Source organism: Miniopterus natalensis, chromosome 12 (assembly GCF_054644295.1).
Source record: "Miniopterus natalensis isolate mMinNat1 chromosome 12, mMinNat1.hap1, whole genome shotgun sequence".
Classification (NCBI taxonomy): Eukaryota; Metazoa; Chordata; class Mammalia; order Chiroptera; family Miniopteridae; genus Miniopterus; species Miniopterus natalensis.
This window is the reverse complement of record NC_142092.1, coordinates 36,963,487-36,978,449: the sequence shown is the minus strand read 5'-3', so window position 1 is coordinate 36,978,449 and position 14,963 is coordinate 36,963,487. Positions and strand designations below refer to the sequence as shown.

General features: G+C 38.0%; 1 protein-coding gene across 1 annotated transcript in view; it reads left to right on the top strand.

The window, feature by feature from the left end:
* The first annotated feature begins 4,196 nt into the window (after positions 1-4,196).
* The window catches only part of ALDH1A1 (aldehyde dehydrogenase 1 family member A1), a 48,930-nt gene continuing 38,163 nt past the window's right edge, over positions 4,197-14,963 (top strand). Inside the window, exon 1 of the mRNA XM_016206668.2 lies at positions 4,197-4,291. Coding sequence (XP_016062154.1) covers positions 4,226-4,291 — 66 coding nt within the window. The 5' untranslated portion in view covers positions 4,197-4,225. The remainder of the gene's footprint in view (positions 4,292-14,963) is intronic.

Here is a 14,963-nt window from a genome sequence, read left to right as displayed (position 1 = left end):
TTTACTGGGGCATACTGGGCTGAGGAGTACTCTCTGTGAAACTTTCTGTGTCTTCAACCACAATTTAACTCACTTGCCAGATTAACTTGTGCCTCTGAATTTCCTTCATAAAAATATCCTGACTGTATGATTTGCTTACATCAAATTCAAAATCAGGGGCTAAAAGAGTGTGTAGCATTCAAAGTTAGGATGTAGATCGTTTAGGATGAGGAAGGAGGGGATGGTGACTGGGAGGGTGTACAAAGCGGGTTATGGGGTACTGATACTGTTCGATTCTTTGACCATAGTGATGCTCATTTTCTTTTGTTCATTTTATGACTATTTATTGAGATGTACATTTATGATTTTTGCAATTTTTCTAAATATGGTATACCTGACTTACAAAAGTTCTTTAAAAATAAAAAATTAATAAAAAGTAAAAAAACCAACAGACATTAGTACTAGTGATACTCAAGTCTATAGCTCAGCTTAGGACAGTTTCCTCTGCTTACCAATAATAGTCAAATGTCTTTACTCCAAAGCTCGGTCATGCACATGAACCTAGTACTTCAATGACATGATTTCATTAAATGTTATTTAAATTATAGATTTATGAAGAGGAAAAGGGGGGTTATTTCTATAAAAACTAAATTGAGTGCTATGAAAACACTCAATCTTGTCAAGCTGCTGTGTAATCTGTGCGTAAAACAATTGTTAAAAAATATGGGAAAAATTGTAAAAATCTCAAAGTAGTCTACTACATTAAGGCTGCCTCAAAGATGCCTGTAGTGTCTTTAATTTCTCTTTCCACTTTGAGGAAACAAACACACTGTGAACACTATTTAGGCAAAGTTATTTCAAACTCCAGCAGCTGACCCAGTTCCAAGAAATGGCTTTGGTCCATAAAATTTAGCAAAAACGTATTTAAACAAAAATAATTAGCTTATAGAGACTTTAATCTACTGTTTCCTTTAGCAACATCACTAATTAGTGTCCTGACTGTACCAGATAAGAGGGGCATCTGCCAAATCTAAATAATGAAAGACAAAAAGAAAACAATGATAGGATATGTGAGAAGCAGGAGAAATCAGAGGTGAGGAAATGCTTGCCAACCAAGTACAGATTCTCTCACCACACAAAAGATCCACATCTTCCAAATTATTAAAACCTAAACAGGCATGTGCACAATGTGCTGTCTGCTAAGACTGCAGTGATCAAAAGACAGATTAACCAACCAGCAGACTCACCCTTCCATGCTTAAGGCAACATTGAAGAATCGGGAAGGGGGGGATGTCACTAAGCAGGAGAGGTTTAAGCATCAGCAAATTGATCCTGAATTCTAAAATCAGAAAATGTGAAAAGAAGCTATTTTTATTTCACCCTACAATTATGTTTGTTAACAAATTTGAGTGGTTTTTATTTCAGGTACTCATGTGGGTAGGAGCAGGTTCGGCTCCATTATCTTTTCAGCGACTGGGACATGAATGGAGTTCTGGAGAGATTCCTTGTGAAATAAGACAGTAGTTTCAGCGATGGTTGAAGCCATGGTCTATACATATCTTGGTATAATGACCGTTTTCACAAAGGGCTGGAAGAAGTCAGATTCAAGAAAACAATAATCTATGCTTCCACCTCCTAAGAAGGAAAGGGAGAGTAAACATCCTTTGTCTATTACCTCCAAGTAAAGTTCCAGCCCCTCCTCTGCCACATAATACTGGATTCCAATCAAAACACACAGCCCTAGGTCCAGTCTTGAGGTGTGCCTCCTTGGCTCCTGTGCTCTCACCAAAGCCATTTTCCTTCTGTCAGGGAGGGAAGTGGTCTGATAAAGCGTTTTATCCATGCACCCATTCCCAGGAATATACTAGTCTTCAAGGCAAGTTCTAGGAGCAGAACAAAGCTTACCTCAAAATAGAGATCTCAGGCCCTGTGGTTTCTGGGCAGGAAAGATTTGCCCTTCAAGTAAGATTAAGGTTAAAGAGCTCCTGATACTCTAATCACAATACATTCTCCATAAAAGATACTTGGTAAATATTTGTTGAAATTAAATGGGCAGGTGGTGTAACCTGTTCCCAAAGCTGCACCTTTTACCTATGTTCAGTAATGTCTGGTATAAAAGGACCTGTTCTTATGTAATTATTCAATAAAATATGATCAAGGATGAGCATATAAGTAGTGAGGTGACATGCCAAGTGTGTTATAAAGCTTTGAGCTTTCACTGCCTGGACATCAAATAAACCAGTGTTTGAATCCACAAACAACTGTTCCGCTGAGAGCAGTAGAAAGCAGCAAAACACAGCTGTCTGGGCATGGCCAGAGCACCAATCCGCAAGTTATGTAACAGCTGTTGTGTAATTGTGCATTTAACTCAAAACACATTTTTAAAAGGGAAAACAATTCGATTTTCAAAAAAAAAAAAAGTGAAGAAGGAAGGAGGGAAGGAAGGAGGGAAGGAAGGAAGGAAGGAAGGAAGGAAGGAAGGAAGGAAGGAAGGAAGGAAGGAAGGAAGGAAGGAAGGAAGGAAGGAAGGAAGGAAGGAAGGAGGGAGGGAGGGAGGGAGGGAGGGAGGGAGGAAGGGAGGGAGGGAGGGAGGGAGGGAGGGAGGGGAAAGATACAAAAAATGTTGAACTAACCCAGAAGATTCTATCTGGTCTTCACACATGAGGCACAGGGGAGGCAAGGACCTTGGGGACAGTTGCCTTAGAATCTAGGGACCTGGACCATGAGCCAATTCTGGCCTGCCTCCTATTTTTGAACATAAAATTGTACTGGAAAACACCTACAGACATTAGTATCTATTGTCTATAGTTTCTTTCAGAGCCTAAGTAAATTACAATAGACACCATCTGGCCTAGAAAGCAAAAAAATATTATTCGTCCTTTCACAGAAAAAGTTTGCTGACCCTGTCTTAGATGAATAAAAAGCTGTGAAAGTGCCTGGGAGGGTAACTATTCATTTTGAGAACCAAAACAGCCAGTTACCTGGGAAATGAAATTCTTGTCTTACAGTTACTAGATTTGTGATCATAAGCAAGCTACTTACTCTCTGTCTGGCCGCCTATAAAATGGGGAGCCTGGGAAGGATGGAAAGAGAAAGTGAGGCTCCAGCACCTGGTTGGGAGTAACTATTCAATGAGCCTATGTTTTCCTACCTAAATCCTGTATTTGGGGGGATCTGGCAGTTTTCACTAGGAGAAAAAACTATTTAATTCATAGTGCTGTAGTCAGAATTAAGAGCATCCAGAGTTTTCTGTCTGTTCCTATTGTAACTTTTGCTAGAGCTTAAATACAATGAAGTGCTGTACTTGAAATGGGAATAGAACAGTTAAAACTTTTCATTTTTGGATGTTCCCAGCTTGAAATATTAATTTAATTTTAAGAACTTGAGTTACTTGAGTCCTGTTTAAATTTACTCCTTGTACAATTGCCTGCATCGATTGAGAAATACAGCCAACTTCCAGAACCAGAGTTTACTTTCATTTTAAGTGAGTCTTAAATACGATATTGCCATATTGCCATATTGCTGCTGCGGTAACCGTGTGTGACAGGGCCCTCTGGGTTCCCTAAAAACCCTGCTGACTTTTCTATTCCCATATATAAAATATACTTTAGAGCTCCTAAAATGATAGTGGGTCTACTTACCCAGCAGTTAAAATACACACTTGATTGGTATAATTTTTTTAAAAAGCTGACTTGGGGTGGGGTCTGGAGAGAGGGCCTTTCTTCCCCAAACAGCAACTTTTTCCCTGGAGGCACTGACCTGAAGACACCTGCCTTAGGGTCCTTTCCTCACCAGCTTATGCTGAGAACAAGCGCCCCTTTAGACTCCCAATTCTCAGATCCTCTGATTCCAAGCCTGTCAGAGAACGGAAAGTTTCCCAGGGGCAGAAAAAGCCAAAAAAATAATAACTGGCCCTCGTGGCCAGAACAGCTGCGCTGCGAACCCTCCCCGCAGGTCCCGGCTTTGAGAATTAATTCGTCTGCAAATAGCGCCGCGTCCAGATGCGGCTTCAGCGCCGCAGCGCCGGTTTCTTAAGGATTTAACTTGAAAGTCAAGGGCTTCCTGCACTAGGTGTTACAAATAAGTAGTGTCATTTTCTTTTTGCTCCGAGTTTGTCCGTCCAATCATATCCCAGTATGCAAATAAACCTTCGCCCGTGCAGATAAAAAGGAACAAATAAAGCCAAGGGCTCTATCAGAAACAAATCGCTGAGCCTGTCACCTGTATTTCAGGAGCTGAACCAGCAATGTCATCCTCAGGCATGTCAGACTTACCTGTCCCACTCACCAATTTGAAGTTTCAATATACTAAGGTCAGTACAATTTCTGTTTGCTGCTTTGCCTCAGGCTTCTAAAAACGACATTGATTTAAAGCATAAAAAGGTCAATTTAAGTAACTTGGGTAAAGAGCCCTTTGCAAATACAAAAATGAAAGCCTTGCAAAATGCAGTCCTGAGGGTAGTGTCTTGATCAAATAATGAATTCCAAATCACGACGGGCAACTTTTCATAAATGTATTTCTTAAAAGTATTTTTTTTTTTTTTTTTAAGTGAAAGGCATTCTCTTCTATGTGAAAGGTTCTTGTGTGGGGATTCGGTGGACTTTATTAAGCAGTTCCATTAACTTCAGCATAGCCCAGCATGTATGGTAAGAGAACAAATAAGTTGCTAGAGAAACTGGAAAGAGACAAACAAGTGGGAAATATTAAAAAAAAAAAAAAAAAAAAAAGAGAGAGAGAGACAGCCTGCTGAAGTAATATGATCTTTCTATATGGTTAATGAGTGTCCAAATCTACGAAATCTGAGTATTGAATAAATTGAATAAAAGCTCCTATTTCAAAAACTTCAAATGGACTTGCTTGCATTATTCAGCATATTTCAAAGAAAGAAAGCATTCTTATTTATTTTTTCAGCAAAGTTTGTTGCCATTGGAGCAGATGTGTAATTGTTAACTGACAAATACAGAGAGAAACAAGAGCAGGAGCCAGTTCCAGGCTTAAAAATCCACAGCTAGGGAGTGAGGAAATGGATTTTGTTTGAGTCAGTCAAGAAACTGCCTGTTTCACACTGTTATATGCCAGCTCTCCTGCCAGAGCCTAGAACTCCCAAACAAATAAAAGAAACAAAAAACAAAAAAACCAATACTAGTCTAACCAAAATTACTTAAATTTAGCCTTATGTTGTCATGGAGAAAGTAAGGTAAGAAGGGAAGTATTTCAACTCAAGCAAAGCCATTTTGCTTTCTGAATCAGTCAATGAAAAAATCAAGAGCATTATACTTTAATGATAAAGGAAAGGCCTTGCTATTATTTATTTTCTTTATTTTTATACTCGTAACCATGGATGATTTTTGTGAATCCTAAAGTCAGTTACATTTTCATTTTCATATGTACAAAAAATGAGGAAGTTGCTGAGCTGATTGGCTCTTTTCCTTAGGAAAGTGTCTGCAGATATCAGATTGTGCCTTGAACGCAGTTCACCAGCAGCTATAAAGTAGATTATCATATTCTTTTCACAAGGTTTTATTAAAAGGGGAAACTTTTTTTCCATTTAATTTTATTCCAAATGGGAGCATTAAAAATGTGGTGACCATTTACACTGGGCAAAGGTAGGCCCAGAAGATGACGAGACTCAAGACTCCAGCTTTTCCACCTTTCTAACTACAAGTTGGTCATTCACAAGAAATTTCAATCCAAGGCATATTGAAAAATGAGTTTCATAAAGATCAAAATAATTTGCAGTGATTGAATTATCTCACTACTATTGCTACAAAGAGCCTTTTTTTTATGATACTAATTGGGAAAATATTTGGTGATCTAAATGTCACATTTTTAAAAATTTGGCTTTGCAGAAGTCTGTAGCATCCTCGATTGTGTATCTCAAGGAAGCTTTAATGTGAAATACTCTTTCTACTTAATTAAGCTTCATTTAGTAGTTATTAATTAAGCATGTAAGAGACAGTACTAGACAAATGAGATGGTTGTTAAAATCTAACATGCAAACACAGATCTAGTAATCCTTTAACACAGAGGGAAGTTTTTAAGATGGAAATCTCCTGTTCCCTTCAAAGTCATTGCACAAGAACACCCCTTTAGGGAACATGACTGACCTAGGTGTTCAAAAGAAGGCAAGATTCAACGAGCAGGATTTGCTCTTGCATCTAAAAACTTTTGTGGGTAAAAGTTGCACTGACACAATGCAAGTCAGTGAATTTTGATTGCTCACACATCTCTATAAATCTGTTCTGCTCAGATAGCATTTTATTGTCTGATTTATTGGTTACAGCATTTTCACACTCGGGAGGACACCAGTTATGTATGTAATTAAATCTAAATGGGTGAGCTTTTTCAAATGCCTTTGCATTTTCTTTTTACTGTGCCCCACTGAAGAACTGGATTGGATTGGCAATTGCAAGAGGAGTTGGGAAAATTATGGTTATTAGCTAAGTTTCCTGGTTGCAAACCAAGTAAACAAGGATTTTATAGTGTCTGAGGAATTACCTTCTATGGCCAACCCCTAACCTCTGAATTATTTTTCTCTTACTATGTTAATGCCCTTCTCTATTATCACTAGAAGTATATTGATCTTTTGGGGCAAAGTGGAGGGAAGAGACAAGCAGGGCTGAGTAACAAAACATTATTACAAGTATGGTAGCAATAGAACGACATAGTAAGTCTCATGCTTGAGACTGCTTTCACCCAAACAAAAGAAGTCATTGTTGCATATCTTTTTTATGACTTAATTCTCTAGTATAGTCTCATTAGCTTTTTGGTGGGATGGATAAAAAAGAGATCAGAGTTAAGAATTACTTTCTAAAATGAAACAAAGGTTTTTAGGATTTAAAACCTCAATAACATCATTATAAATCTTCATAAACTCAGATCCCATCTCTAACCTCATTTATCCCCTTTCCAACTCTAAATGAATCATATATATGCCAACTCATCCATTTTATTGAGCCTTTAAATGAAGAGCTTCTTTGAAAGTTATGTGATCATGGGCAAACTACATTACCTCTCTTTGCCTCGGTTTCTTTATGTGTAAAATGGGAATAATAAAGGTACCAATTTCCTAAGGTGGATGAAAGCATTAAATGAATTTAATGCTTATAAAGCACTTGAAATAGTACCTGGCACATGGGAAGTGACTGGTTAACATTAGGTATCCTAGTCCTATTTATTTTTCTGATTTCTTTCCAGCTTTCCAGAATCTTCTTTTACTCATCCTTTCCTAGAGCTGTTTCTTATTCCACTCTAGTCTTTTTTGTCACTCTTTCTTGCACAGTCATATCCCACCTGACAAGGACCACACTGGAGCAAAGTTCCAAGGATTTATCCAAGATTTCAGGGATCAAAACTAAACTTGGAATGCTAGTAGCCTGAGCCCTCACACCAAGTGACTTCTCTAAGAGCAATATCATTGCTTTTGAGCATGGAGGTGTTGGAATCCTCTTCTGTTCACTTGTCCATTGGGACTACTGAAGGGGGCATGGCCATGAGCCTCTCCAGCTGCTGATGAGCTATTCTCAGGCCACCAGGTAGAAGAAATAAATGTTTTCTTTCCCCAAATATGCTAAATAATGTAAGTCAATTTGAAGTTTTTGAAACTGGAGCTTTCATACAAAGGATATATTTTCAATAGAGAAAAGTTATGAATCATTGAATATTATGTTGATTATGCACCATTATCTTTTCATAAATTCTTACAACAAACAAATTCAGGCCACATGCATTTTTTAAAAAATATATCTTTATTGATTTCAGAGAGAGGAGAGAGAGAGAGAGATAGAAACATCAATGATGAGAGAGAGTCACTGATCGGCTGCCTCTTGCATGGCCCCGACTGGGGATCGAGCCCACAACCTGGGCATGTGCCCTGACCAGGAATCGAACCCCGATCGCCTGGATCCTAGGTTGATGCTCAGCCGCTGAGCCACGCCCGGCCGGGCCACATGCATTTTAAAATACCCCATCCTCTTCACTCATTTCTCCCATTTTTCTCTTTCCTTTATTTAACGTGTTGAATGACTGCTCCATGCCAAGTCTTGTGGTACAAAAAGACCAATATGACTCTTGCCTCATTGGGCTTATATTCTTGGAGGGTGTGTGGGGTGGTTGGTATGGAGAAAAAATGAACAAGTGAATAAATTAATCTCAAATTATGATAAATGTTAAAAAGAAGAAAACACAAAGCTGAGAGAGTATGAGAGGAAGAGCTTCTTTTTGATGAGGTTTTAGGGGAGGTCTTTTAAAGGAAGGAACAGTTAAGATGAGCCTTTGGGATGCAGAGCATAAGGGGGCCATGGCGAGTGGGGAAAAATAAAGATCCAGAGCTAACAGTGCAGGCAAAGACCCTGTGAAGGAGAGTTTGGTATGTGCAAAGAACTATCTGAAGGCTAATGTGGCGAAGTAAAGTGAGGAAAGGAGAGAATGGATGAGATGGGGCAGAGGCTGTGGCCAGATTGCCTGATGGATTGTATTTAAGGGAAACCACTGGGGAGTGCTTAAAACAGGACAGGACTTATATTCAAGACAAAGCTGATTGTGCAGTAGTCCTGCTTTCACTTGGCAATTCCTTTTAACTTGCTTCTGACTGAAGAAATATTTTGTTTGCTTTTGACTTGGAAGCAGTAGAACAACTAGCTGGGTGGCTGCAAGATGTAGTGGCTTAACAAGATAAACTCAGCTTCGATTTCCAGCTCTTCTACTTATTTATGATATGAATAAATATCAGGCTTCTAATCTCTGAGTTTCAGTTGGCCTGTCTATAAATTGGGAGTAATAATGATTACCATAGAAAGTGGCTGTGAGAATTAAGGGAGGTAATTTATGGAAAGCGCCCAGCACTTGTAGGCTCTTTTTAATGCTCTTCTTTCCAAGATGATTCCTAGAATTCTAAAATTACTCAATTCCCACTGTAAGGGGAATGAATTGCTAGTCAGGGTTCAAAACTGCTTTTACCTATTGATCTCATGTAAGGTTCATAATCACTGGAGAGGAGTTAGAGAAGGTGCTACTACTCTCCCATTTAAAAAAAAAAAAATTAAAAAAAAAAAATAAAAAATAAATAAATAAATAAATAAAGCTTAGGTTCCTGAGCTCAGAGAGCTTAAGTGACTTACTCAAAGTCGCACAGCTCTTAAGAGGCAAAGACAGAAGAAGCTGAATTCTGAATCTTCTCATTTCCGATATGATACTTTTCCACATGATTGTGGGGTTTTTTCTTAAACACTAAAGACAGTATTACTTGAATCTCACTGGATTATCTCTAACAAGTGCTTTCTTTAGTCTGATTGAGAGAACTGAAATTTGGGTGATAAGGAAGAGGGAAGACTTGGGCATTAAATTCCCCAAACAAGGGGACCAATAGAGAGTAGTTACTCTAGAGTAGTACTTCTTGTATGTGAATGTGCCAGTGAATCACTTAGGGATCTTGTTGAAATGCAGATTGATTCTGTAGGCCCTAGGTGAGGTATGAGATTCAGCATTTCCAGCAGACTTCAAGGTTATGCTGATGTTTCTCAAGCCAGGTCTATTGACCAGAAAAATGGTCTAAAAGTTTGGGTCACCTTTATAACTTTACCTGCAGTGACCACCATCTAGTTCCTTAGGAACCTGACTTGCTGTTTCTGCCAGAAACTCACACTCACACAGGTCAGAAATACTTACCTCCCCCTTCAAAAAGGGTCTGAGTCCAACAGGAACCAGATGATGGCCACAAACTAGTGACGGAATTTACCATTAATTTTTCTCCTGGGACATAAACATTCATGAATGCCATATTTTAGCTCATCCCTGAGGAATGCATTCCTGGCAAATTGTTTTGTAGTCTGGCACCTGCACGGCTACAAGAAATCTAATCAGCCCTGGCTGGTGTGCTCAGTGGTTAGACCATCGGCCTACACACTGAAGGGGCAGGGTTCGATTCCCCATCAAGGGCATGCACCTGGGCTGCAGGTTCAATCCCCAGCCCTGGTCGGGGCGCATGCAGGAGGCAACCAATCGATGATATGTCTCTCATATAGATGTTTATCTCTCTCTCTCTCTTTCCCTCTCCCCCTCCCTTCCACTCTCTCTAAAAATTAATGGAAAAAATGTCCTAGAGTGAGGGTTAACAAGAAAAATAAATAAATCTAATAAACAAAAATACTAAATCAACTCACACATACCCTAAGAGAGATTATTATCCCCATTTCATAAGGACTCTCACTATTACAAGTGTCCACAAGATTCCTCTAAATTGGACTTTACCGAATGAATTTGTTGTTACCTACTTGCCAGAATGAGGGGGCTGAGTGAGAAAAACCCTTAAAGAGTATGAATAACAATTCATCTGAAGAGCAACCCAAAGTTAAGGAAATGCCCTGAAGTGCATGGGTAATCTATGGGCTGATATAATACAGGTCAGCATGAAAGAAATCTCATGGGAATACAAGTATTGATAAAATGATGATACAGTTGTCTCTAAATAGCAATTGTCTGGATGGGGGTGATGGTTGTGGTGGTTTGGGTTTTCATGATGCTTTTATAATTGTGGCCAGATACATTACACATGTACCAGATATCAGTGGCAACAGAGACAGAGCCAAGTTCAAATGAAAACATGGGCAATCATTGCTTTATAATTAAACATTTCATTAAAATCCACTAATAAGCAAATTGGAAAAGTAAATACTTACATAAATCTTGATTTTATCACATTGATATATTCTGCGTATGTATGTGAGCATGCGTGTGTGCATGTGTGTGCGTGCATGTGAGTATTTAAAGCTCCCGCAAATAGCGGCATTGATTACAAAGACTGTAATGTATTGATAATATTTAATTTTTTTATGTCATAATATGTCTACCTGATACCTTTATTGTAATGTTGGAATTGTTAAAGGAAATTTGTTTGCTGGGAATGTGCACAGTTACCACAGATCTTAGAACTTTGCCTAAACAAAGTACCTCCCACCCTAGGTTCCATTGTCCTACTATTTGCACTGCTCACCCAATATTTTCTTAGGAGTTGAAGGAACACAAATAACAAACTAAATTAGGTTCTATATTTTGCATTTTCCTTGGAAGAAAGCTTGAATGTAAGTATTGTATTATTGGGTCTTGATATTATTAAATATTAAATATGCACTGAACTTTCTTTCTGGTGCTCTTATATTTTATCCCTTTAATACAGGGAATATATGATGTACAGAAATTGTTGACAAGTATTTTTGTTGTCTGTGGGACATAGTGGAGATGTGGCTCAAAAAGAAATGCTTTTCTTTTTCCCTGAGTTGAAAGGCTGAAGAGGTTTTCCAAACAAGAAAATAACAGCATACACTCATGTCACTGAAGTCAGACTATAATGTAAAACAGAAATCAAAGGAAAATTGTATTTCTCCTACTTTTGTTTTGGTCACTTTCTTGTTTTGTTTTTATTCCTTTCACTGCAGTTAAATATTTTCCTCCATCTGTTATTTCCTCCTTAATTTCCTTTTAGATTTTTTTACTTTGAGTGGCAACATTTTGCTTAGCTGCCTCCAGGTGTGGGCTGAAAGTAGTTGCCAGAGATCTAGCTTTGAAGCTTCGATTCTTTTAAATGTTTAACATCCTCACCTGACTTTTATTGAGCCTCTTATTATTCAACCTGCATCTTGTTTTTCTGCCGCAATTCCAAAGTTTTGTGGGTTGTTTTTGTGTGGGTTGTGTGCCTAAAGCTGAGAAAAAAGGTACACATTTACAGCACCCATCACACTCCACCTGCTGTGACAGGGGCTCTCAGGTTTGGAAATTCACACCGGTGACATAAAAAGGGGAACTGCGTCACCTTTCTCATCCTTGTCATATATTAAAAGAAATACATTGTGTATTTAATATGTGATCTGTTAAATCTCTGCCACCAAGAAAGCACTGGCTTCCGTTATAGGATCAAGAGCCGCTGGCCCAGTTCCAGCGACCCTCACAGTCAGAGATAATGTGACTTGCAGGGCTGGGTGGAAAAAGTGAAGTAATTAAGTAAAAAATAAAAATTGAAAAAATCATAGACACAGATAACAGCATGCTGATTACCAGAGGGAAAGGGAATGGGGAGAGGTAGAAGAGGGATAAATGGTGATGGAAGGAGACTTGACTTGGGTGATGAACATACAATACAATATATGGATGGTGTATTATAGAATTGTACACCTGAAACCTATGTAATTTTATTAACCAATGTCACTCCAATAAATTCAATTAAAAAAACAGATACCGTGAATATAGGCCACCCTGAATATCTGTTGGAGGGAATCAGAGGCTCTCTCCCCTTTAAGCCAACAGGCTCCAAAATCTTATATCAACAGATAAGGCTAATAGGTTTTATTTTGCCTATCAGTCAAATTTGGCTTGATCCAAGCCAGAAATACTCCGAGGAAAGGACTTACTAATTTAGAATTGTAACTTTATACCAAACACATTAAGACATAATAACTTTTACCTGGAAAGGCTTTTTTTTAAAAATTATGACTTGGACACTAAAATGCATTCAGAAAACAGCCACTTTTTCTTTTCTTTTTTTTTTTTAATCAAAGGTCATATGATACATCCCCTAAAATCTGACATATCAAAAATTTAAGAGTAAAATCAATTTTTAAGTTGCCTCAATGTTGCCATTGATTGTTTCCCCATATAAGAAGCACTTGAAGTCCAAATGCATAGACATCTATAATTTCCGATCAATATTGTGAACTTTAAGTTGAGGTTTACTGTATATATAAATATACATTATTCACATATCCTGAATCCAAAATTCATAATTAGAATACAGTTAATATAATGGTTAAATAGGACTCAAGAATTTATTTTATTTTATTTTACTTTTACAACCTGATCCCATTTCCTCTGAACTTACCAATGGCAAATAGCAAATGGAAAGTGAACAAAAGGAGGGAAATGATAGAGCATTTCAACAGGTCTACATAAGTGTCATTATTATTATAATAAACATTTGTTAGCCTACAGTTTTCCATATATATTACTTTTCCTTTATCCATGGTGGGTTTTTTTTTAGCATTTTCGGTTACCCTCTGTCAACCACTTCTAAAAATATTAAATGGAAAATTCCAGAAATAAACAATTTATGTTTTAAATTGCATGCCATTCTGAGTGGCTTCTTGCTCTGTCCCACCCAGATAACAAATCATCCCTTTGTCCAGAGTCTCCATGTTGTTTACACTCACCACTGCGTTATCAGATTGACTGTTCTTATGGTCAAGTAACCCTTATTCTACTTAATAATGCCACATTCACATAAGTTTTATTACAGTATATTGTTATGACTTTTCTACTTTATTATGAGTTGTTGTTGCTGATCTCTTACTGTGCCTAACATAAACTTTATCATGGGTATGTGTGTATAGGAAAGAACACACACACACACACACACACACACACACATATATAGGGTTTGGTACTCTCCATGGTTTTGGGCATCTCCTGGGGGTCTTGGAAAGTATCCCCTGCAGATAAGTGGGGCTACTGTAACCATTTTATATAACCACAGGAAGGAGGATTCTTCAAATCATTTGGTCTCACAGTTAGATGGAAGCAAATGTCAAATGTAAAGCCAATAAAATTAACTCCTCCTCAAAAAAAAATCATTAATGTAGTTCCTGCCAATTAATTCTCCATAACTCAGAGGAAGAAAAATGGTGATGCAACTCTTGATTTTTATAGTAACTGGATCATGTCATTATTTGTGCTGAGTTTTTATGCTGTTTTTATGCTGAAAGGCCTCTGATTGGGGCAGAACATGTGTAATTCATACTTTTCAGACTGTGGCTCTATATGAGTGTACTCTCAAACTTCATGCCTGGAACATTAAAATGATTTTGACTAATATCTGGACTCTGGTTGCTGTATTTTAAATCTGTTCGGGGACATAAAAATCAGTTTTCCTAAAAACATTTATTTCATCCTGTCACTTCCTTATTATATCCAGAATAGAGTCCAAACCTCCCACTCTGGGGATCAAGATTCACCACAAACTGGCTTCATTTTCATCACCAGAACTTATCTGTGACTTGTTTCCACTGGAATTCTCTGTTCAGGGCTGATCTCTTCTCTCTTACAAATATCCCAGCAGCGTTCCCTCCCTTTGCCCACTGGTCTCCACCAACCCAATCCTGTCCTTCAAGGATGCATCCCTCTAGCCCACGTCCCTCTCTTCCATGATTTCTGCTCTGTAATTTAACTAAAGCACTGCTTTGGCGATTTTACTCTACAGCCTTCAGATCTTTACTGGCTCACCTTGATATAAATACATTCTCTTCATAGTTCATAAGCCCCCTGAGAGCAGGGGTCATGGCCCACTCATCTCTCATTTTCCCACAGTACCTTCCAAATAATGAGGCAGGTGTTACTCATTATTTGACAAACACTTTTCTGATAAAAAAAAAAAAAGTGAACATTTGGATTTTGTGAATATAAACACAAATTCAAACAGAAGTTGAGTTCCCAGTGTTCTATCTAAAAGGTTAAAACTGAATAATGCACAGCAGTTGCTGGTAATTTGGGATTATCTATGGCTGGTCTCATTGGTTGCCTACAGGCTGCTAGATAAACTTGTGTTCCTATTTTAGGTTAATGCTTATCTACAAAACATTCGCTGACTTTAATTTGAACAGGGAGTTTCATGTACAGCTTCGATACAAGAGCCTGATAATGAAACTAGATGGTAAATACATATTTTAACGGCTTTCTCACCAAAAAAGATTCTATAAAGGGAGTAAAATAAGCTCTAATACATCAAGAGATATATTACTGAGAACTTGAAACTTCAAATTATCACAGACCTAGGAGGACTCAAGTAAGAGCTGCAAAGTTTCACCTGTAAACAAAAATCTGGTGATACCTTTTTAAAGAAACTTAAAAGAGAGTTTATTTAGGTAACAGTTTGCAAACTGGGAAACATAGCCCTTGGTATGAACCGAGAATATATTTCCAAATGGAGGGGGTAGGGCAGGGTT